Raw genomic sequence first — 25,737 nt, forward strand, 5'->3', positions numbered from 1 at the left:
TCCTCCGACCCCAGGCTCCTCCCAAAACGACTTATAAATGTCGCCGCGCGGGGCCCTGGAGGTCACTTCCCTGACGGGCCGGGTGTCGGAGGGACGCGGCCGCCGTGTGGCTCCCGACCAGCTCTCCGCAGCGCGCCCGCTTCGCCCAGCCCGCGCCCGCGCCCTGCACACGCTCACCCGGGGAAGAAGATGGAGCCGCGCCGCGCCCGCGGGGTCCCCACGCTGCTGCTCTGCCTGGGTGAGTCCCGCGCCCCTTCCCGCCCCTGCAGCCAAGACTAAGGCTGCCCGGGGGGCAGTTGTCACTGGACAAGTACCAAGCTTTCCACCAGGCTCAAGTGTGCTGCATACGCTGTCTCGGGTTAGGCGGGTCGGTCCTTCCCCCCAGCCGGGAAGGGAATCGGGTGGGAGAAGGGAGGGGCGGTGTTAAAGATGCCTTCCATTGATAAATGAACTTGGTCTCTGTGCACTGCATGGATTCAGGCAGCTCCGTATTAGGGGGGAGGAAAAAGGTGAAAAGCCTTTGGTTTGGCCTTCTGAAAATCTGACAGGTCTAGAAATCCAAAGGCAGAGGAAGACCAGGGTGGAGGCGGGGACCGGAGGCGGGCAGAGGGACGAGACCTGCGTCTACTAACGACCCTTTTGGAAAGAAATGCTGTTCCGCCAGTCTTGCCTTCGGTTTTCTAAATCGAGCCCGGTTCAGCTGCCGGGGGCGCTGGCGTGCCCCGGGGCCGGCTTTGCTGAAGCTCCAGAGGGGACGGAATGAAAAGGCTGTGTTTGCAAACTGGGAGGAAGAGGGACAGGAACAGGTGAACAGGTCCCGTGCTCCTGGAAGCCCCTGGACCCTCACACCTGCTGCTTCCGGTTTCCCCCTTGGCCTGAGCCCAGGGAGGCTGGTCAAGCGCTTTTCACTTGCTGCTATTTGCTCCCTGTAGCCTGTAATCGCTGAGAGTAGTTTAATGCCTGTCTTCTTATTTGAGATAATTTAGTTATTGTGGACAGGGAAAAAAAAAAAAAAACTTTCCTGGTTAAAAAAAAAGCTAATTCCTAAACTTCAAGAGGAATTTGGAGCTGTTAATGAAAATTTTAATAAGGAAATAAAGATTGCCACTCTTGCATTCTTTCTCGAATTGCAATAAGAATTCCCCTTACAAACTAACTCTACTTATGCAGGATGTGACAGTTAAATTATTATTTCGACACACCTTATCTCAGGGGTTGGGAGACCTAATGACATGCATACTATGCATAGTTGTAACTTACTTGTCCAAGTTCAAGAACATAGGTGTAAACTGGATCTGTGGTTTCTACCAAAACTGTACTAAGAGTGACTTGCTAGAAGACTCTCAGTAAATAATGTGATTTTGCTGCCTTTGTTTTGAAGTCCTTATGAAAAGAATTTCAAAGGTGACAGTCTTCTTAGAGTTAGAACTTAACCTAGAGGTCAGAATGGCTTAGCGCTTTTTTTCCCCCCAAGCTGTAAGGTTACTCTGAACAATGCAAGTGTCTGTTCTGGGCCACACATTGAATATTCTAATCTGAGACAGCAAGAGCCTATGAATAACCTGGTTACTATCCACCTAGCGTATGTGTTGTGTGTGTTTTTGTTGTCATAAAAGTGCTTAACTCCTTTATTGCATTACTTAATTATAGTTCACCTATTTCATCAGCTGCCAAGCCCATTTCCAAATGAGCTAGGTCAGTTTCTGTTTTCCCAGTTTGTTTAGATATTTCTCTGCCACTAGGAAAGTTCCTGTTTGAAGTTCTGTATCATATGTCTGCACTCTATTCAGGTATGCAAGTCCAAAAGTCTTATTCCAAAGCACATAAAAAAAGGCACAGCCACCTCTTATTTCTCAAACTGCCATCCCCCCGCCCCTCCAAAAAGACCACCTAGAAATGATTTTCCCAAATATCTCTCCTCCAAAAGAAGACGACATTTATTTCAGATTTCTGCAAACATTATACTATTGCCTTTATGGTGGAATTAACATATATTTATGTCTGTGGAAAAAAATACACACACCTTCATTTCCACCCTCTACCTCCGACACATGCAGATTTAAATTGCTACACATACCTCACCATCATTTGGTTACTTTTACATTTTAGAAATATTTGATATTCATGTTCTTGCTTTATATATAGGGAAACTATTACTCAGTGTCCCATTGAAAAGCAGGGCTATGCTGAAAAATTTCACACCCGGCTTTGTGGGTACTTTTAGTTTATTCAACATTAAGTAAAAGGGTTGAGATACTTCCAACTTGATAATCCATTTCTAAGTAATATACAATTTTAGAGTTCAGTTATCATTTCTAATCTTGTGATTGTTCCAAAATGAAGAGGAGGACATTTTTATCTTGAGTTCAGAAATTAATGTTTAGGGGCTCTTGATCTAACCGTCAAACATGTTCATTGATACCTGAAGGGACTTTTGAGCCTGTTCCTGAATGACAGATCCAAGACAATTTATCTCTGTTTCATTGCACAGTGACAGAGAATTGAGCAGAATAACCATTCGTTCATTCTTAAAAGTCTGAGAAGTACGGATCTCAGTGAGACACTGGCTGGCCTCAGATCTTTTCTTTTGACCCTGAGAGTTTATGAGCTGTCTGGTGTTGGCACAACTAGAGATGACACATCATAGGCAGAAAATATGAAGACAGGCCTCTCCAGTCTGGATTTTGACCCAGGCACTCTAGCTGCCTTCTGCATCATATTGCCATATGAGCATCTTAGGTAATCGGGGTGTGTGGTTCGGCACTGAGACCTAAATCCAGAAGTTGGGAAGAGAATAACAGTTACCAAATGCCTGCTGTGAGCCAGTCATGTTGTTAGGTGTTTTACATGCATCATCTCATTTACTCCTTAAAATAACTACATGGGCAGGTATGATTAGGCCAGTTTGACAAATGAGGAGACTAAGGCTCAGTGAAGTCAGATACCTCACAAGGACTTGGAGATAGCCAATGTCAAGGTCATTCTACAGCAACCTGTAAGGAGTCAGAGGTTCTCAGAGTTATCAGGGGATATAATAAAAACTGGTTCTAATAAAGACATTCCAGAGTGGTCTGGAGGCTACTCCAGGGTTTAGAACCTGTGCTGGGGACTGGCATACTTTATGGTGTCACTCAGAATCAGGCACAGAAAAGATATGATTGCTTCCTTGTGCTCTGCTAAAATATGTTGAATTTTGACTTACCATATATTGAGCATTTTTAATCATCCCAGTACCCAGAAAGTGACTTTTCTTATGAAGCAATCATTGATGTCAGGTGACTGAGGCCTTTGTTTCTGTATTTTCCTAGATGTATACTAAGTAGAGCAATCAAGGAGAAAGAAACCCACGTTCTTTTTATCCCCTGTATCATTTCACAATGTTATTGTGAATTGACTGCATTATCCACAAGGGACAAAATTGGAATCTACAGCACACTTCTATTAACAGCGAGAAGACAGACATACCTCTTTGGTTAAACAAACAAACAAAAATGAAGTGCAATATTCACAGAGTTACTTTGAAAAAGTTGAATTTGAATGTCTTCTGTCCATTTTGGCCCAAGAACCTCCCAGTTCCTAGTTAACCATCACCTAAGAGATGCAAATGGCGTGGAAGAAATACTCTTTTGAGAGACTGTAAATTAAGGTGTGGTTTGCTCATCTGCCAGTCTTTGCTCTGAATATAGGCCTATGCAAATTGTCTAATTCCTATGCTGCAACTGCTGGTGGGAACATTCCTTTGAAAGATGATGGGAAGACTCCCCAAGGCTGTAATAGGAGAGAGCCTCAGGGAGGAGCTCCCTATCAGCCATTGTCTTGGCAATTCTGGAACCCTTGGAAAAAGGAAGTAAGGCAGCAGACTCAGTGTCCTCTGGCAAAGCAGTTTACATCCGACTGGTGTCTAGTTACAGGGCAAATAAAGGTTCAGTGACATTCTAGGTTGAAGTCATGATTTAATTAACTGGGATACTATTTATAATACACAGACAACTTGGTAATTGACCAGGAAAAAGAAAAAAAAAAAAAAACTCACCCTGAATAACTCAGGTCAAAACCCCTGAATTTAAAATTTGAGGCATAGGGAGTTCCTGTCGTGGTTCAGTGGTAACAAACCTGACTAGTAACCCCAAGAACACAGGTTTGATCCCTGGCCTCACTGTGTTAAGGATCCCATGTTGCTGTGGCTGCAGTGTAGGCTGGGAGCTGCAGCTCCAATTCAACCACTAGCCTGGGAACTTCCATATGCCATGGCCCTAAAAAGACAAAATATTAATTAATTAATCAATCAATTAATTAAATTTGAGGCATAAAAATGAGTTATGTACAAATCCTCTTGAAAATCCTCTAGATGAGGGGAAAAGCCTCTCTTATATATATATATATATTCAGATGTCCATATGCACATACGCACATTTACGTATGTCAAACTATGGTTTTGAATCGAGACACAGTGTACAGAACATAGGTTTTACACCCCAATTCTTTTATTTCATACTTTCAGAAAGATTTATTCTTTGAGCCTCAGTTTTCTCATCTGTAAAATAAGGATCACAATAACTATGTTGTCAAGCTATTGTATATAGATATTAGAAAAATAATAATATTAAAAATAATGAAAAACACAAAATTAGAGCAGTTATCAGTAGCACTTTTTTTTTCTTTAGAAAGATCGTTCCTTTGATCCTTATAATAACTTCTTTTTAGCCAGGAAATGTTTTATTATCCCCATATTACAAATGAGAAAACAGACTTTAAAAGAAGGACATGTTAAGGCTCCTTTTTTGAATAACTGTGCTGTCTACTGTGGCTATTTCCAGCTCACTCTTCACTTTGGGTGAAACTTCGCCTCATTCTTTAAGACTGAGGAAAAGCATCAAGCCTTCTCTGACCCCCCTCCATCTCTTCCTCACCCCTGGAAGATTAATGTGCTGTCTGCCCCCATCCCTTTTCCACTGCCCCCAGTCCTCTGGTCCCGCCCTTTTCACATCACACTATAAATGTGTATCTGGCCTTGTCCCCCCTTACTGGTGTTGCCTTTATCTTTTCTCATTCACGCTGGGATAGACTTGCATTCATCACTCAATAACTGTCATTGGATGGATGATCAGAATGGTCCTTTAGTGTTCTCCGCACTACGTTTTGACTCTACCAGCTGTTCTCTGAAAAGTGTGCTTGAGAAGCAAAATACTTTCATTGAGCAACAGTTTTTGCAAATTCCATTCTTTTTCATAAGAAAGCCGAATAACTTTTCTTCCCTGTTTTTTTCCATTTCTGTCTCTTAATGTAGTCTGTACTCCCTGATGGTTATGCCTAAGAAAATTTAAGTGTGTGTGTGTGTGAGAGAGAGAGAAAGAACTGAGCAGTGATGTGATTAATGGCTAGTCAGTGAGAAAAGGAAAAGTATTGTTTTTGAGATGAAAGGAACCTTAGAACAATCTAATCTAAATTCCATCTCTCCCCTACTCTGCGCCACTCCAAGGTACTGTTTTCAGAGAGGAAACCCAGCTGCAGAGGGAGAAACTTGGTATCTGAGCTGGAACTTGACTTCATGCCTCGCGAGTGTGATGCAGAGTTTTTCAGTCTTGGATCTCTTTACTTTGTGGATGGGATAATTCTTTGTTGTGGACTGTCCTGTGCATTGCAGGGTTTTTAGCAGCAACCCTGGTCTCTGCCCACTAGATGTTAGTATGGCTCACCTCAGGTGTAACAATCAAAGATGTCTCCAGGCATTGCTAAATGTCCCCGGTGGACAAAATTACTCCAGGGTGAGAAGCACTCACTAATGAGTGTGTTTTCCATGCTTCTCAGAATTCATGGTTTTATAATAATCAGTGTTGGGAGTTCCTATTGTGGTGCAGCAGTAACAAATCCGACTAGCATCCATATAGGATGCAGGTTCAATCCCTGGCCTTGTTCAGTGGGTTAAGGATCCAGCGTTGCCGTGAGCTATGGTGTAGGTTGTAGACGTGGTTCGGCTCGCATGTTGCTGTGGCTGTGGTGTAGGCTGGTGGGTACAGCTCCTACTGGACCCCTAGCCTGGGAACTTACATATGCTGTGGATGTGGCCCTACAAAGCAAAATAATAATAATAATAACAATAACAATAACAACAATAATATTTCTTTAAAAATAAAAAATAATAATCAGTGAGTTGCCAAGACAAATAAAATGCATATTAATGGTAAGCTGGATGCAAATATTAAACCAATTTGAGTGTTAAAAAAAATCAACTCAGCAATTTTTATTGCTGATTTCAACACCATTTTCCCTGAATAATGATGAAAAATTACTTATGACGGAGTCACTCATACGTCCTTCAATCATTGCGTTGCTGACCACTCATATCCTTTTATAATTCTGCTCTCTTGGCTCCCACAAGGTTAAACTTCCTTTTTTTCCTCCAATTTCCTTGCCCATTTCCATCCACTCCTTACCGCCTATTTCCCCAAATTATATTATTTTCCATTCCATATGATTTCCCTTGGCATATTTAAATGACTCCTATGCCTTTAATGGTGGTATTTCCTATTTTCAAATAGACCCCATCAACTCCATTCTTATTCTTTTACTCAAGATCTGTTTTCCCAAGTGCCTCATAAATAGAAATTGATGATATACGATCTACAAACTCAAATTCCTTCACTCACAATGTCCTCCTTCATGTCTTCTAGCTGCAGATGCCACCACAAACCTGCTGTCCTGCTTATGTTACCTACTCTCACTTTCTTTGATATTTTCTGGCTAGAAGCTTGGCATCATCTATGAATTTTCTCCTTCCTTCTCCACCCCCTGGTGTCTCTCCCCATTAGCTGTTTAGAACAGGAACTATGTCCTTTGCATCAGTTTTCCTTTTAGCATTTTGTTCAGTATCTCGCATATAGAAAAATCTCAGTCAATATTTATTGAACAAATATTATTGGACACCTGTAGTTACCACAAGTAAGTATAGGCTAAGCTGCTCTTCTTTCCCATTTATTGAGTATAACTAAGCCCTTCCTACCTTACCATCATCCTGTAGATGCATGCGTCCTTCTCAGGGAAATTGAAGTCTCCAGTGCTCGCCAAAAGATATATTTTCACAAAATAAAATTTCTTAGCAGCCGCCATTGTGTTAGGTGCATTACACAGATTCTCAGAATAAAAAGTTATTCACTTTGAGGCTTTGAAAATTTTCTTTTAAAAGATGATTGTTATTTCTTTTCATCTCTTTTTTTCTTCATGCTCACCGATTAAAACTTTATCCTTTTGCAAATTCATTTTTGGCAACAGGCAAAAGAATAAGGAATGAAAGAAGAATAAAGAATAAAGAATGAATAGAGAATGAATGATATGTTGATAGTCGATATGCTTCTAAAAATGTCATTAAGTGTTCAAAGCTTTAGGCCACAATATAACCATAAAAAAAGGCGAATGGCAAACAGTTCAAATCTAAACTGTTGCTACACTGGAAAATTTTTCTTTTGAAACAATAATGTAATAGAAATTTAGATTTCTGAATTGTATCAATAGGAATAGGGGTTAGAAGCAAGATGAAAGGGAGTGAGGATAGAAACGGTTCTAAAAAGTCTCCTCTATGTAACATGTAATATTGTCTTGAGGAAAAAAATACATGTATTTTCAGTAGACCATCTGAAATAATACTCTACTTGAGAGATGAATCTTTAATTTTAGGGGATGCATGTCTCATATTTAGAGCACAAATTTAGAGTCACAAAATTCCAAAACACCCCCCAGAAGAGTACAAAGTGTATCTTCTACACAATAGTTGACATGCTTTCTCCTACATTATGAGAACATTTCTATTATAAGATGTACACCTTTAAATCCATTTTTATGGTAAAATAAACTATACGCTCATATTTTGATTCACTGATTCTCGATTTGAACAGCTGTAAGTATAGTATTATAGATCCCTAAAATACATAAACATTTTGAAGTATGATTTAGAAATTTACTACCAAAATTGAAGAGTTTAATTTAATGCCTATGAGTTGAAAAACATGGCCTATTAAATCTTTTCTTGACACTTGGCCAGGAAGATCTTATGGCTGTATTTGAAACTCAGAATTTAAAGAAAGACTTATTTGTTACCCATTATTATATTAACCTCTGGTTTTATCTGCTCATCCTGTTTTTATCTCAAATAGTTATTATTGCCTTTTACATTTAATTTTTTTCATTTTTAAAAATTTTATTGAAGTGTAGTTGATTTACAATATTATTTTCAGCTATACAGCTAAGTGATTCAGTTATACATAGGCACATATCCATTCTTTTTCAGATTCTTTTCCCACTACATTTAATTTTTAATGAATCTTAGTTGTAAGATTAACGTTGAAAACTGTAGGGAAGAAATGGATGCTGGTAGGAAGCAATGAAACATATATATATATATATATATATATATACACACACACACACATATACATATATACATATATACACTATATATATATACATATATACACTATTCTGTGAAAAACAAGCTGTTACTAGAAAGTATTGACAGTAGTTCTTTCCAGTGTCTGATGTGATAGAGTTTACAGGTATTTTAACCAAGTGGAACAAGACTTTATCTAACAGTGGAATTTAATTTAAGACAAAAAGACATCTGGAAATGGTGAAGGCATATTCACTCCTTGAAAGTGTGCAAGACTGAACAAGCCACTATGCTACAGACAAATCCTAAAATGACAGACTTCTCTGGAAGATGATAAAAAACTAACAGTTGATAAGTCAGTTGGCAAAATAAGTGTGAACAAAGTGGATTTTGCTGCCTGTTTGGGTTGGGCAAATACTATGATTCATTATGAGTTTGCTGTTTCAGTCTAAATATCCTAAAAGTTTAGATTGGGAAAACCAAGTGCATTCCTTTCATTGTGTAACCTATATCATTTTATTTGGGGTCATTTTTATTTGCCTGATTGGTATTCAGGAAAGCCATTTTATTTCTGAGAATTGCAATTGCTTGTTGCAGAATAGGCTTGGTCAGCCTGTCACCAAATCACAGCCTTCCTTCTAGAGGGCCCCTCAAAGTGGCTGCAAGGAAGTAAGGACAAAAGAAACCACAGGCAATGAAAAGGACATTTTCTGTATCCAGCATTCCTCCCAACTCTCAAGCAAGCACTTCTTACTTGGTGCCCTGGGGCCCCCAGGCACTTAGTGAGCCCCCCCCCCCCCCCCCCGGTGATGGTACCCAGCCTCTCCCAGGCACTGTCCCCAATATTGCGTAAGGTGTAGGCTCGGCCATGACTCACAGAGTTGAGGTGGTTTTTATCCTGTGAGTCACCGGTGCCACTTCCTGATGCCACATCTGGGATTTCACTGAAATAAATCTCTGAAAGGTGAAGGCAGAGAGATGAATAGGTGAGCTCTAGATCCCTGAAACCCATTCGGAAATTTGACGAAATAATGGCCTCCCAAGGAATTTTTGTTTTCATCACATTATTGACATAGATGTTTCAGCAGCCAGTGCTGAGTTTCCAGGTCACCTGCTCCATTGTCCTTTAGCATGGAATTCCTTTTTAGCTCTGTCACCAGTGTAGAACTCACCACCAGGTCTGTTTTCTGACACCCTAACACCATCCCAGATCTTCAACATCCTAGTGAATTATTTTCTTAGCAAGAACCCAGGGTCAAGATCAAAAGCTCAAATACAATATTTGCCATTGAATTATAGACAGATTGTTATGGTCAAATAACACTAAAGTCATGGAAAACTGGAAGATTAAGGAGATACATGAAGAGGACTTTAGCAACTATTCCTTCGCTGTATGACTTTAATGAGTAGTGACTTATATGGTTGACAGGGTGCTGGATATCAAAATTCTCCATAGGTGGACTTTTTCAATCTTTTGATTTCTCCCACTTATTCCTCTACTCCATTTTTGCACGAACACAGGGAGTAGGGAGAGGCGAGGTGAAGTTGATGAAACTTTGACAACGACTCTTTTGAAGCAGTAGAGCTGTGTATCTGGACACATGATTTAGAATCAAATCGGAGCTGCAGCTGCCAGTCTACACCACAGCCACAGCAGTGCCAGATCCAAGCCCATCTGTAACCTATGTGGACAGCTTGCGGGCAATGCCGGATCCTTAACCCACTGAGCGAGGCCAGGGATCGAACCCATATCCTCATGGTTTACTCGTTGGCTTCGTTACCACTGAGCCTCAATGGGGACTTGGAGACAAGCATTTTAAATTAGTTACAATTCCACCTGTAAAATACCCGGATGTTGTGAGACTCAGTCTCACAGAAACTGTCCTGAGCAATGGACTATGTCCAGGGGAGCGTCACAGGTTAGGACAGCCCAGTTTGGGTGGAGGCATGCCCTGCCCTGAACATTCCTTAATTCACAAAGGCATATTTCACTTGTGGCTTGACCAACTGGAAAAAATTTTCCAACAGTGGAAAAGCTCATAATACTGAAAACTTTGGAGAAAAGAAAAAGGATTAAGAAGCAACACCTCAAACCAATTAGCTTGATTCTCTAACAGTCGCAGGCTGCATTTGTAAGCAGTTCTGAACAGGAAAGGCTAGTGTCCGTTTTCTTCAAAGGATAAAGGAAGGATTATTTGCAGATAAAGAAACGTGTTTGCACAAGGGATCTGACTGGCCCTTTTGCACTAAGAGAATCTGTAATATCTCCTCCATCAGTTGAAGAAGGATGGAGGAATAGGAGTGTCAGGGATGTAAAAACACCTCAGGAACTCTTTCTGTTGAGCAGACTCTATAAATTAAAGGGCATAATTCTTCAGCAGTGAAAGTGTCCGCAAAATTATACTGAGAAGTAGGTCAATATTGACTTGGGTGAGAATATATCTCCTTCTCCCTAGAAAGCTATGTGAACAAAGTTATTCTTTTTTCTTTTTTCTTTTTTTTTTTTTTTTGGCCTTGCTCGTGGCATGCAGAAGTTCCCAGGCCAGGGGTCAGCGATCAAGCACCCACCACGGCAGAAACCAGACCCGTAGCAGTGACAATGCCTGATCCTTAACCAGCTGAGCCATCAGGGAACTCCAACAAAGTGATTCTTTTCCATTTCTGTTCACCTGACAAAGGAATTCAAACTATAGCCACTTTTTTTTTTTTTGACATTTGAGAAAGAAAATTTCTCTTTCCCCGTAAGAACAATTGAAGCATCATTTATACTTTAGGAGAATATAGAGTGGGGAGGAGATAGTTCCAAACTTTTCAAAAGGTATTTTCAAATCATTGAAAGATTATGAGAGTTGATATCAAAAGATAGATTCCTAATGCTTATCTTCTATGATCACTAGCTAACTGGTCTTGGACAAGACATTTAGTTTAACTGCACTGAGCTTGTCTGGGGCTAACAACTACTTCACAGAATTGTTATCAGTGTCAAGTTGGAAACATTAAAAATGACGAATGCTGATGCTTATGTGTAAGTTTTTTAACTTCACACAAATAATAAGCAGTTTGCTTAACATATGCACACCTCCACTGATCGTGAAAAAATATAATTCTTTATTACATAAATTATCCTTTAAAATACCAAATTACAGAGAAATTTATAACCTTCCTATAGACCAGTAGAGGGCACTACCCACATGTAAGACTGCTAAAACCCTAGTGTTGAGTAGCTGGGAACCTTCATGGGAATCTCTGGCATGTTGGGTGTTTCAGAAAAAAAATATTTCATTTAGTTCTCCCCAAAACTCTCAAAAGTAGGGCAACTTGAGATTCAGAGAAGTTAATTAATTTGTCCAGAATTACATAGCTCAAGTTTTCTCCCAGGATTGCTTTTCCACCATACTTCATTGCCTCCTTTTGGGGTTAAATACTCTGTTTCGATGACATTTATCCTGGTTTGTTCCCTGTGATGTCTTTTATGCTCTAGTATTACTGTCTGTTTCCACATTCTATAATATGGTCCATTAATAGCATTGTTAGATACTCTTGGGAAAGTTACTTATACTCTTTATGTCTCGGTTTTCTCATATGTCTGGTGGGAAGAACAGTAGTATCTTCTTCAAAGAGTCACCGAGTAGATTAAATGAGTTGGAGTAGGTGAGGAGAATAGAACCAAGCCTGCCTATAGTACGTGGTCAGGCTAGTGTTAACGGCTGCCCACTGCTACCTCCACCACCAATACTGTTTATTATATAAGTTACTCATGCAGCCTGGAAAAAGTGACTGAAGAGCCAATGTATAACTCCTAAGAAGAAGAAGCCAAACTCTTTTTGGTAAATATCCATGCAATTAAAAGGATTCTTCTTATACTTTCTATGCAATTCAGAATCTACTTGAGTTATTCTGCTGCAGTTTCCTGACATTTATCTTTTCAGCGGAGATACATGCTGAAACACCTTGTTGAAACTCTCACTGGGTAGACAGAAACTGAATTCTATGGCTCGGTGTGGTTCATCTAGCATGTGTGTTCTTTCCCATATTAGATATGTTATGACTTTACCTAGATTACATTTGATTAATTGAAATCTATCTCTATGTGTTCTGCAAAGAATAACTCAGGTACTTAAATCAACGATGAATGTGTCTTAGATTGAGAGTCCTGTTTAGTTATTACCATGACTAGAAAATTGATTTTTATTCGAAGACTTCTTTGTGATAGATTCTACCTTGGAGCAGTGCTCCGAACACATCATGGTCTAAAATGGTGGAAATTTTTCAATTTTTCAATTGCATAGCTTCTTAATAACTCAAACTTCAAAATCAGGTCTTTGAAAAGGTTATTGTGAAATATTTAGAGCAGGTCAAATCTGTAACTCGGAATGTAATACCAGGGCTTTTACCCTTGGACAGAAGAGCCTGACGTTCATTTATTTTCAACGATATTTCTGTTTCCACAAATTATTCTCTTTTATGGTTTTGATGGATCAAATTCTTAAAATAATTTAAAAAACTTTATAAATACTGTAATTATGTGGAAATCTGGCCAGGTTTCTTGCCTTGAGGAAAATTAGTTATAGATTTGATTTTTCTCCATAAACAGGTTTCCATCTTCTGCAAGCTGTTCTCAGTACAACTGTGATTCCTTCTTGTATCCCAGGAGAGTCTGAAGATAACTGCACAGCTTTAGGTAAGTCCAGCGTTGTCAGCTTTGCATTAAAGAACTACACATTCTCAACAAATGGAGCATAAATAGGTGACAATGGGGAAGAAAATGGGGGGGTAGCTAGTTGCTGTATTAACAAAAGAAGTATTTAACCATTCCTCTCCCCTAATGAACTATCGGTCTGGAAAAATTATATAAGGAAATAACTGGAGGTAGAGAGCCTGGGGATGGAGTTATATATAAAGATTTGATCTGAAAGAGATAAGGAACAAAAACAATTCGATTCCCTTTGGTCATTTCCAGAGCTTTGCTGTGAAACCATTGTGAGAGGCTGGATCCCAGACAAAACGGGACAATTCAAGCTCTGTACACAGTAGGCAATCAATATATTTTGTTCTTTTTTGTAAAAGGAACAGATGATGTCCTTTCTTTTGAGTTACAGCATTTATTCAGAAAATATCTATGGAGTCTTTAACACATGCCAAACACCATGCTTGGGCATAAGGTTACCATGAAAAGCCCTGCCCAGTCTTGTCTTTAAGCCCCAGGGGACTCTGGATGTGGTTCAGAAAAGATCTGCTTTATATTCAGTCTGAGTTATTGAGCCCAGGGTTGTCCTGAGGAACCAGGTCTTTTTCCACAACGACTTCACCTTCTTTCTTGTTCTTCATTGTACTCTCCAGAGTTTGGTCTGCCTCCCTCCCCATTTCTATGGTTATTAGAACAAGACTATTACAATCAAGATGCTTCATTTATTTTCTAAGCATCTTTCACATTTTAGGAACTAAAACTAATGTGACTTGTGTTAGAAGGTTGCAACTCTATTTAAAGAAGCTCCTGTTGTTGTGTTTTTGTAACTGAGGCATTTGTAACTCAGCGTTTGTCTAGTTCATGCTCTGGTCCCATCATTAGAGATGAAGGGAGAACATTGATTTCTCAAAGCTCAAAAGTTTGGGAACGGTACACCCAAACAAGCCTTGCTGGCTTAAAGCCTACTGTAGACTTAAGTTCTTAAATTAATTCGTGCATCTAGCTTGCAATTGATTTTGGAGTGATAAATGTCAGAATTATTTGAAGACTTGAAAAAATTAGACAAACTTTGTTTGCATGAGTGAATAACTAGGGAGGATTACAATTTTCGTATGTGTGTCTTCGGGTTACCTTTTCTATCCTTAAAGGTTGTCTTTTGGGGCTTTTATTCCCAGCTTTTATTTTGTTTTGTTTAGTCTGTTGGACATTTTCCTTTGGCATCCAGTGCTTGTTGATTTGGGGGGAGTCACTAGAGTGACTTTTTAGTCCTGAAGGTTCTTGACCCTGCTTTGTTACCATAGCTCAGTGGTGACTGTTATGAAAAAGCGAGTAATACCTTTTGACCTTCTGTCAAAGAAAGCCGCAGAAGATATTCAACTTTCCATTTCTTTCACAGTTCAGACAGAAGATAATCCACGCGTGGCTCAAGTGTCAATAACAAAGTGTAGCTCTGACATGAATGGCTACTGTTTGCACGGACAGTGTATCTACCTGGTAGACATGAGTGAAAATTACTGCAGGTAATGTGCGAAATACAAGCAAACAAAAACAGTTGTTTAGAAATCTATATCCCTCTATGTGTTTTTTATTTTTAATAGTTCCTCTGTCCAAACAATAGAGCATGGGCTGCAGTTTAAATGTTCTATTAGCGTGCAGTTTATAAGTACTATTAGAAACGTTATTGAATTTTTTTTTAATTAGGGAACAATAGTAGAACAAATAGGAGTTATCAAATTGTACAGATACTTCAGGGCTGCTGAATGGGGAAGACTTCAAATGCCTTCCTCTCACACTTGCCATGATAGCTGCTCAACTTTTAATCTTTTCACTGGACTTACATGTCAGCCTTTGTTATAAGAATCAATTCTGCTAATTAGACAAAAAGTACGTCAAGCCTACAGCAGTTGAGTTCAAAGAGCTATGAAGGGCTCTTTTATCAATGTTGGCCCAGTTTTAAGATCAGTCATTGAATTCATCTTTACAATTTTTGGTGAAATTGTTGATATCTTGCATTATTGTCCAAAAGTGATTCAGAACCATGATTTCATTTTTAAATAATTGATCTCTCTCGCACATTTTCCTTTAGGTGTGAAGTGGGTTACACTGGTGTCAGATGCGAGCACTTCTTCTTAACCGTCCAACAACCTCTGAGCAAAGAGTATGTGGCTTTGACCGTGATTCTTGTTATCTTGTTCCTCATCATAGTTGCTGGTTCCATATACTATTTCTGCAGATGGTAAGCCAGTATTTTTTTTTTAATACTCTCCCTTTGTAAATTACCTTTACACAGTATGCACTTACAAACTAGATAAAAACATGGAAAAATAATCATTTACTGGGATAAGATAGACTCTGCCCTGATGGCATTTATAAAGAAGTTTTAGCAGTGGAATATCTGGATTTGACTCTATTATTGCCTCTGTTACTTATTATCTCTGTGACCTTATGCAAGTCAAACTGGGAGTATCAGTTCCTTCCTTTTTAAAATGCAAATAGAAATCCTTAACCTATATTAATACAGAAATGCTTTCAGTATTGAATATAATACCTGTGAAAGGAAACCATCAGGCATCATGCCAATGCTAAACTTAGCCACTTGAATTTCATTTATCAGGTCATAAAACACGCTTTGTAAATTAATAACTCCAGAGGCTTAGGATCTTAAAAGTTAAGGCAGATTAGTAGAAATGAGTTTCCAGATAACTATAAGAGCTTACTTTAAGATATTAGTTTATGTCAGTCCCTCAAAATTCCATCTTCGACACTTCATCTTCGTGTACAATGTTGTAACAGAAAATATATGCTGATAACAGAAAATATAGAATTAGCACTGAAGCTACTGACAGTACATCAGATTGGTCTTCTTTTAGGCTTAGGACCAGGGTATGGAAGTAGGGTGACTTAGGTAATAATAGCTGCCTTTAAAATGTCTGCATGAAATCCTTCTTATTTTGGAAGTGGTACACATTTTTCAATGTAGATTCGAGTGACTTTTATTTTTGCTGGAAGTAATGTACTTCTACTTTTGAAGCTCTGAAAGTGTTACTTTTACAAGAACAAATTTACTTTGCCCATGCTCGATTTTAAGTATTGATCAAATTATAATACTTTTTAATTAGCTATTATCCCAGAACTGAATATTACGAAAACTGAAATGCACTGAAAAGTCTTTGACTACAATCCTTTCTTTTATAAAGATAGGGCGGTGAGACAGAGAGGTAAATGGACATGCTCTGGGTCATCCAGTTGACAAGTGGCAGAACCAAGCCTAAGCAAATGTTTTCTAGTCTTCTTCCACTAAGCAAAAACATGATGCAGTTTCCTCAAGGCCACATGCTTCATCCTCAAAATGGGTAGAAAACAAACGCCAAACATTAGAAAGATAGCTTGAATGAGTGATGGCAGAATGAACGAAGATTCTGACTAGTGATAGATTTGTGAATCCTAGCTGGGAGAACTTGACCAGGTTATGTAACCCATTTGCTCTTCATTTTCTTCATCTGTAAAAGGAGGATGATAATGGTAAAGGGGAAGATAAAATAAATAATGAATGTGGAGTTCCTGTCGTAGCTCAGTGGTTAATGCATCCGACTAGGAACTATGAGGTTGTGGGTTCGGTCCCTGGCCTTGCTCAGTGGGTTAAGGATCCGATATTGCCGTGAGCTGTGGTGTAGGTCGCAGACTCGGCTCGGATCCTGCGTTGCTGTGGCTCTGGTGTAGGCCGGCGACTACAGCTCCTATTAGACCCCTCACCTGGGAATCTCCATATGCTGCAGGAGAGGCCCTAGAAAAGGCAAAATAAATAAATAAATAAATAAATAAATAAATAAATAATGAATGTATAGCACTTAGAACATTGTTAGCCACCTAATAAAGGCCCGATAAATATTCGTTATTTTTACTTTTATTGGTGATACTTCATATCAATGTGATGAGTAAAATGTAACAATGTAGTGTGATATTCCAAGTATCTGTTTCATAATAAGGAAGGAAGGAAAAAGAGAAGGGAAGGAGGGAGAGAAAAAGAAAAAAAAAAGATGAAACAGCCCAGGATTAAATGTGATCACATGCTCTCCTGCAATTTCACAATTTTCTCCATCTTGTGAAATCCTCAGAGAAGTCCTTCTAATTGCATTTCGCCATTTCCCCTCCAAATTATTTGTCCGTGAAAACTACCCTTTCCTTTTGCCAACCTAAACCTCTTCACCACTGTCATTTTGGAAACATTACGCTATTTAATATAGCTTTAGAATTCATATGTTTGTTTCTTTTATAACATGCTTTGTTCTTGTTACTGTTAACTGCGGTGCTAATGGGTTCATTTCTGAATATTTCTAGGTACAGAAATCGAAAAAGTAAAGAACCAAAGAAAGAATATGAAAGAGTGTCCTCAAGGGGTCCGGCTCTGCCACAAGTCTGAATGGTGCCATTAAGCTTCTGATCAGGGGTGCACCGCACGCCTGGTTGTGTTAATATTCCTATTTTATTAATAATATTTATGTGGGGTCATGTGTTAAGTCAACAGTGATGTCTTTTTAATATGCTAAGAAAAGTTTTTATGTTTTGTTTTATTTTTGTCAGATTATTTGCTAATATGTAATGTACACAAATATTTAATATGGAAAGAAAATGGCTATTTTTGTAAGAAATCATCTCCTGGGCTAAATGCTTTATTGAAAGCTTCAAAACTTCTTTGCCTGTTGCATAATACGTAGGCATGAGCAGTGCCCAATTCGTTGTTCAGGAAGTGTCAGCAAATGACAGATTTCTGTAAGCCTAAGTATACAGTCAAATCAACTTAATAAGTATTTTTTTTCTGCTTCTCCAATCAATGAGCATTGGTTTGACTCTCTTATATTTGGTGTATGTGTTGGCACCACTGTGCCATGGATTATAACAGTAATGCTATGGCAACTAGGGAGAAGCAAATAGAGATTGTGGGCTAAACACTACACGTTTGAAACACACTAAACCGTGGGAGACTCTCCTCCCTCCATGCACACCCTCACTGTGTATCTGCTTGGAGGGAAAACACACCATTTCCTATTCTAGCCCATGGCTTCTGCGGGTACTAGTCACCCACCTGACAGAGTCTCCTTAAGAAAATGAATTGAAAACTTAATTTTCTACCATCTTTTATGTAGAGAGTAGCTATCTTGCAGCTTTGCAGTGTTCTTTTTTTTTTTGAAATGCAACATTTATGTGAGGTAACTGTGGCTCGTGAGACAATTAAAAAAAATCCACACATGAAGCCAAAATTTGTGCTTCCTTTTAAGAATATTTATTTCCATAGCATAAATATTAGAAGAATCCTAAGACTAATCATAGTCCAAAATTTGATGGACTAATTATTATTTTAAAGGGTAGTATAAGACAGTAATTCTATGTATTGTCTAAAGGTGGAAACACAGCCATTTCATTTTCTATATAAGAGGGTTTTAACTTAAAACGATGCAGGAGGTAGTTTCTTCAAGAATTTTAAATTATAGACTTACAATTATATCCCCATAAAGGAAGTGGGGGAAAAATGAAAAATAAATTACAGTGTATTTTTCCAAGTGAATAAATTTGTTTTGAATACTTTTAAAGTTTAGAGACTTAGTCACGCCTTCCTATGGTGGCTGAGATGAAACCTGGGCCTGTTCTCTCTCTTTAGCTTACATTTTGGAAGAGACTTAAGTTTGTCTTGTGCTGAGAGCCTCCAGTCTCAGTGAGTTAATAAGGATAATAAGGCAGCCACATCAGGGCCACAGCTCTTCCCCCCTGCACCCCCCCCCCAACAGAGCTTGGGGGCCGCTGCCTCAAGGAGGCTCTCAGGATCCCAGACTTGGTCAGGGAGAGTCTCTGCTTCTTTTACCGTTTTCCTGGTACATGCTAAGGCGACAAAGAGAAAATAACTGATGCCTCACCTTTGAAGTGGCAGGTCCCAAGACTTGCCTTCTTATGTAGCCCTGCCTTTTAGACCCTGGTGCATTCACAGGACACTAGGATCTGGCCCCTTACTATCAGGAGAACAGCCAGATAAAACAAATATATATGCATACCTATAAGTATACATGTATGCTTATATACACATTCATATGCAAACACAAGGACACATGCGCTCAATCAGTCGTAGAATTATAATCATCTGTTGCTCTGTCCACCATATATAAAACTTTAAAAATAAGATAAAGAGAAATAAAATGAAACACAGTCAATCTAAAAGGCTAGCTCTGTTTCCCGCGGATACAGCTGAGGTCAAATGTGCTCTGTAAGAATACGTTTTACCTCCTACACATACCTATGGACGTATACTGTTTGTAAAGGAAGTCTGCTTATTCAGTGATCCATCAGTGATCCTGATTGCCTCAAAGAAATGTATTGACTAACCAAGAAGTCAGCTGCTCTCCGTTTATTTTATTACAAAAAGGGAGTCATATTGGTTCATCGTAAGCATCTCAATTCATAATACACAGCTAATTTTAAATAATTTGGGGTGTTTTTACTTTTATGTTTTTATTGTGTAAAATGGTTTTTGTTTTTTTCCATTATAGCTGGTTTACCGTGGTCTGTCGATTTTCTGCTGTACTGCAAGGTGACCCAGGCACACATACATATATACATTCTTTTTCTCACATTATCCTCCATCATGCTCCATCATAAGTGACTAGATACAGCTCCCAGTGTTAGAGAGCAGGATCTCATTGCTTATCCATTCCAAAGGCAAGAGTTTGCATCTGTTAATTTGGGGTGTTTTTAAACCTTTATTTAAAATGGTTAAAAAGGAGTTCCCATCATGGCGCAGTGGTTAACGAATCCGACTAGGAACCATGAGGTTGCGGGTTCGGTCCCTGCCCTTGCTCAGTGGGTTAACGATCCGGCGTTGCCATGAGCTGTGGTGTAGGTCGCAGATGCGGCTCGGATCCCATGTTGCTGTGGCTCTGGCCTAGGCCAATGGCTACAGCTCCGATTCGACCCCTAGCCGGGAAACCTCCATGTGCCGCGGGAGCGGCCCAAGAAATAGCAAAAAGACAAAATAAATAAAATGGTTAAAAAGCTGACCCCAGTAAAAGTTAAATTTTTATCCACAAATGCCTACTAAATAATAAAAAGTTTTGACACAGATTGCTTTTATGAGTGAAAAGAAATAAAAATTTGTTTTAATGAGGATAATGCTGAGCAAGCATTAAAAAAATGACTGCTCTCAGCTCACGTTTCCTACAAACAGTGGAACATTTTTGGCTCATGTTTATCTTACAGATTTCTCACTCTGTATATTTCTAGAAGGGGCTACATAGAGCCATTGCATTGGGAACAAATGCAAATCCAATCCAATGCAAAAATGCATAATTCGTGGCTTCCCACCAAGGGCAGACAATAACCCCGGTGATAGACTCTAACCAAAGGTATAAAGTTCCTCACATTTAAGATTTGTGTAATATATTAAACACTTAAAATACCAGCAAATGCTGCTGTTCTTTGGGACATCCTTTTGCTCTTCTCTTCTGCCAAAGTCACAGCAAGAGGAGAGATGGTATATGGCAGATTTTTATTTCTGTGTCCTTGTGAAGAGAATTAGCTAAATTCAACTGCCATGAGGTAGCAATCAATTTTTACGTAGCAAATCCATGACACTAATTTCTAATTTCTGCTGAATTCAATAATGCAGTCTGTGATCCATTTTGCCATTTTTGCTACAGTATTCAGTCTGTAAACTTCTGAGAAAAATATGTGTAATTTGCTGCCCAAGGTTTTCTGATTTTTTTTCTCTTACTCTTCTTCTTATGGGGAAAGAGGGAGCAACGACTTGTATAAGCAGTGTTGCTGGCGTACATTTTGAAGAATAATCTTATCTAAAACGTATCTGTTATTCAAACTGCATAACGTTAAATGTAAGAATAGTGAACGTCTCTCTGCTCTTTTTTGCACTCTGTAATTGCACTTTTTAAGTTTGAAGAGCCATTTTGGTATACAGTTTATATTAAAGATGCTATGGAACATAAAGTTGTATTACACACAGTTTAAAGTAACTTATTTGACAATGAATTTTATCAGCGTACTGAATTGTATCAATTTGTTTGTGTTCAATATCAGCTTTGATAATTGTGTACCTTAAGATATTGAAGGAGAACGTAGATATTTTACAAGATGTTATTAATTTTTATTTATTTTTTTGGAAACTGGAAAAAAGCACAATTGAAAAATAAAAATGCATTAAACACCTTGCATTAAAAATGTCATTGATAAATATAGTCTCTTTCTTTTCATTTTGTTTTTCTTTTTTTTTTCCCCCATACTACGTTAAAGCACTTCAAAGCAGTGAGAGGACTGTAATGTGTTTAGATATAAAGACATATGGTTTTAGTTTGGGAAAACATTATATAACTTTATCATATTTTATGGCCTACCATAATGAAGACTCTCTTAGAGGGAACCACATTAATTGTAAAATTCTAGGTGTTTGTATGTTTAGAGAAAATATTTTTAAAGAGTATTTTTTAAAAGCATTTCTAAAAAGAACAAATATCCTACTGAGAAGTCACTTCTGAAAGGACACATCATCCAGGAGTATGTCACGTGATTCCTTCAGCATCTGCCAACCAAGAGGATTGACTTTCCCAGGCCTTCAGAACAGGAAGCATTGGTCCTCTGACCCTCTGATACAATAATGGCTTCTGAAGGACCTGCTTTGACAGACTAGAGTGCTTGGCCCATTTATTAGCTCCTCGGACCGCTTCATTAGCCTGTGGATGGGGCAAGGAGGCCTAGCTGTGACCATTTTATGAGAAGGTAAATTAAGCTGCCCAGGGTCAGTCTCAGTGGTAAAGGATGAAGCTGGCCTAAGAAACAAGGTCCCAAATTCTACCACAGCTCTGGCCATGTCAGAGGCAGCAGAATGAACTGTCATGCGGAATTAGTTTGAGATTTCATTTAGAATTTTTTGGGGGAGACTCAAACTCGTGTACACCGAAATTCTTGGGGTCTCACAGAACCATCTGACCGACTCTGTTCCAAGTCTGAGAACGCAGAGAGTTAATTAAAGAGAAGAACTCCTTAAATCACCTTTCCCACTTGGCTTCCCAGATACCACACTCATCTGGTTTTCCATCTGTTTTCAGTTTCATGCTGGATCTTCCTTGATATCTTCTCTCCCCCATCACTGACTCATAAATGCTCGAGCACTCCCAAATCTCAATTTTGGAAGTTCTTTTTCTCTATATAGCCACTCCCTACGTGATTTCCGTGTCTTTAATTTCCATCTATATGCTGATTATTCCTAGACTAGATATTTTCCTGAGTTCCAAACTTCATTATCCAACCTCATCTTCTAATATCTCTACTTGGGTATCCACTGGAATTGAAAAGGTAACGTGTTCAAGAACTGATAAACTTCTCTAAAAAGTCATTTCTTCTACAATGCTCCCATTCAATTAAATTCAACCCTATCCTTTTTTTTTGGGGGGGGGCACACGTGAGGCATATGGAGGTACTTAGTCTGGGATTGAATCTTGGAGCTACAGCTACCAGTCTATGCCACAGCCACAGCAACGTGGGATCTGAGCCATGTCTGCAACCTATACCGCAGTTCACGGCAACATCAGATCCTTAACCCACTGATCAAGGCTAGGGATCAGACCTGCATCCTCATGGATCCTAGCCATATTGGTTTCCTCTGAGCCATGATGGGAACTGCCAATCCCATCCTTCTTGTATCTCAGACCAAAAACCTGGTGTCATCCTCTTAAAGGTGCTGAGTGGCTCACTTTCAAGTGATTTCAGAGAGAATTACCCTAAACTTTTGACAGAAATGGCAGAATCGGTCATTGTGAAGGCATTATGCAGGAGGAAAAGAATTTCAGAAAACCAGTTTAGAGAGAATACCACAATTTTTTTTAAAAGAAAAATTTGTAGGCACTGAATTTGACTTTGGGAAATTCTAGAACATATTTCTCCCCAAATGGTCACAAGACATTATCAAATATAAGTGCTGTTCATTAGGCTTCAACATGAATTCATTAAGAAGGAGACATAAAGCAAGGATCTTTTAAAACTACCCTGTCTGGTAACCAGGTAATAGCAACCACACATCATGTAAAACTGAACACAGATACCACACATAGTTTATTTGAATTCAGAGAAATATATGGGAAAAGTCTTCCAAAAATTACATATGAGTCTGTAGGGTCATGCACCTATTAAGAAAATAAGCATGGCAGAGGCTAATTTAATGCAGGTGTTGCTAACAGATCTGGCACATGCCAAATGGAGGCCATGTGACAGGATGATACAAAACTTAGAATAAAGTCTTATCCTCTTTTGGAAATATAGAAAATATATGTAAAAATACAATCAGAGGAAAGGTGACTTTTCCAATCTATCAGAAGGGAGCAACGATTCTCTATTTACTCTTTTTCTCTAGATGGCAGGATTCACAGCAAGCAAAGATGTTTCGTATTCCCTGTTCTCTACCTGCCATCAGAAATAACTCACATTCTGGAAAAAAAAAATGATAAAAATTAATACTTCATGACAGTCAACCAATATTTATTGGAGTTCTTTTTTTTGGATATCTAGTAATATATAAGTGGTGTAGAGTATTCAAAAGCATATAAAATGTACCACCATTTTATAAATTAGAAGAGGAATTTGAAGCTATGGGGATATAAGAAGAACAATGCAAGTCTTGAGTAGTTAGGATTCTTTGATTTTTTTTTTCTTTTCTTTTAGGGCCACACGCAGGGCATATAGAAATTCCCAGGCTAGGGGTCAAATAGAAGGTGCAGCTGCTGGACTACACCACAGCCACAGTAACATGAGAGCTGAGCCCCATCTTCAACCTATGTTGCAGCTTGTGGCAATGCTGGATCCTTAACCCACTGAGCAAGGCCAGGGATCAAACCTGCATCCTCATGGATAGTATTCTTAACCCACTGAGGCGTGGAACCCACTGAGACAGCAATACCCAGGATTCTTTGATTTTTAGGGAACAGAAAACGACTCTGGCTTAACCAAGAAGAAATTTATGGGAAGGATATAGGAGGTTCAATAAAATTAACATAAAAACCAAAGAATCAGGGAAGTTCTAGGAATTTAGTTAGCAGTGTGCTGCTTCTGGAAGATGTGAACTCCAACTGTTTTTAAGTTTTGAGTGTATGCAGTCTAAGAAGACAGCATCTGATTACCTAGCTGGATCATAGGCTCACCTTTTGGCCAGGTGATCAGTATAATTTAGTTGGAAAGTCACCGAGGTTGTATCTAATGAGAGAAATTTTTCCCCAGAGGAAAATCAGAGAGTTCTTAGGAGAGGAGGAATGAATGAATTCTGAACATGCAAACAACAGGAGTCCACCATAGATACTAAATAGTGTCATATGAAACAATTTAGAAAAATGGCTATGTCAATGGGGGATCTTTTATTGAGGAAGTGAGACTTAAACTGGACTTGGAAAATGGACAGGACTTTGATAAGAAAGGAGGGGCGGTAGGGTGTTTCAAATGGAAGGATAATCGGGATAATCTGAGTATGCTGAAGGTCTGTAAGAGAGACTACCCTGACAGTCCTATAAGATCTCTATTTGGGAAGAGTGTAGAATTTGATTTGACAGACTTTAAGCCATACTGAGAAGGTCAACTTCACATTCATGAATGGTAGGCAATCACTTAGAGCTCTCCATCCGGTGAGCCAGACCATTGAATTGCTATGATAAGCAGAATAATGCCCCCCTGACCCAAAGTTGTGCTTATTCTGTTGCCTGGAACCTGTGAATATGTTGGCTTACATGACAAAAAGGGCATTGCAGACATGATTAAGGTTGCAGACCTTGATCTGGGGAGATGATTCTAATTAGCCCAGAAGACTCAGTCTAGTCTCACAAGACCTAAAACAGGGAGATTTTCCCCAGCTGAGGTCAGAGAACTGTAGTTTGCGAAGGACTTCATCCACAGTTGCTGGCTTTGAGACAAGGAGGGGGCCACAAACCAAGAAACACAGAGAACTTAAAGAAGCTTGAGAAGACAAGGAAACAGATTCTCCCAGAGCATCTCTAGAAAAGAATGTAGCCTTGCCAACACCTTAAAATCTACCCAGTGCCAGCACCTTGATTTTAGCCCAGGGAAGCCTAGGCTTCTGATCTACAGGACTGTCAGATAATAAGTTCTATTGATTTAAGCCACTCCATTTGTGGTAGTTTGTTTCAGAAGTAATAAAAATTGAATATAATTGATATTTGGGGAAATGGAAATGAGATTATTTGAAAAGACTGACTGAGGAAAAGAGACAAGACACAGAGCACAGTTCGTGAAGTGTAAGAACATAGACATACATTGAAGAAAGCTTCAACTAAGGTTATATCAGAAAGAACAGAGAGCAAGAGAAAAATTTTATATTTGTTTTTTTTTTTTTTCTTTTGATGGCTGCGGGTGCGGCATATGGAAGTTCCCAGGCTAAGGGGTTGAATCAGAGCTACAGCTCCTGGCCTACACCACAGCCACAGCCACGCCAGATCTGAACCACATCCTATACCACAGCTGCAACCTCTACCATAGCTCACGACAATGCCGTATCATTTCCTTAACCCACTGAGCGTGGCCAGGGATCGAACCCACACCCCCATGGATACTAGTCAGATCCTTAACCCCATGAGCTACACCAGGAACTCCAGGAGGAAAATTTTAGACATATTACAGA

General features: G+C 39.1%; 1 protein-coding gene across 1 annotated transcript; it reads left to right on the forward strand.

Annotated features, from left to right (window-relative positions):
- The first annotated feature begins 58 nt into the window (after positions 1-58).
- On the forward strand, positions 59-21,297 carry EREG (epiregulin). The gene is made up of 5 exons (XM_013978775.3): positions 59-238; positions 12,975-13,061; positions 14,464-14,587; positions 15,154-15,303; positions 17,406-21,297. The coding sequence occupies exons 1-5, from the start codon at positions 190-192 to the stop codon at positions 17,485-17,487; spliced, it is 492 nt and encodes a 163-aa protein (XP_013834229.1). The 5' UTR covers positions 59-189; the 3' UTR covers positions 17,488-21,297.
- Positions 21,298-25,737: the final 4,440 nt, after the last annotated feature.

This window comes from Sus scrofa, chromosome 8, assembly GCF_054392235.1.
Source record: "Sus scrofa isolate SSC_HxYL_T2T_F1_AM1 chromosome 8, Sscrofa_HxYL_maternal_Yorkshire_Landrace_v2.0, whole genome shotgun sequence".
Lineage (NCBI taxonomy): Eukaryota > Metazoa > Chordata > Mammalia > Artiodactyla > Suidae > Sus > Sus scrofa.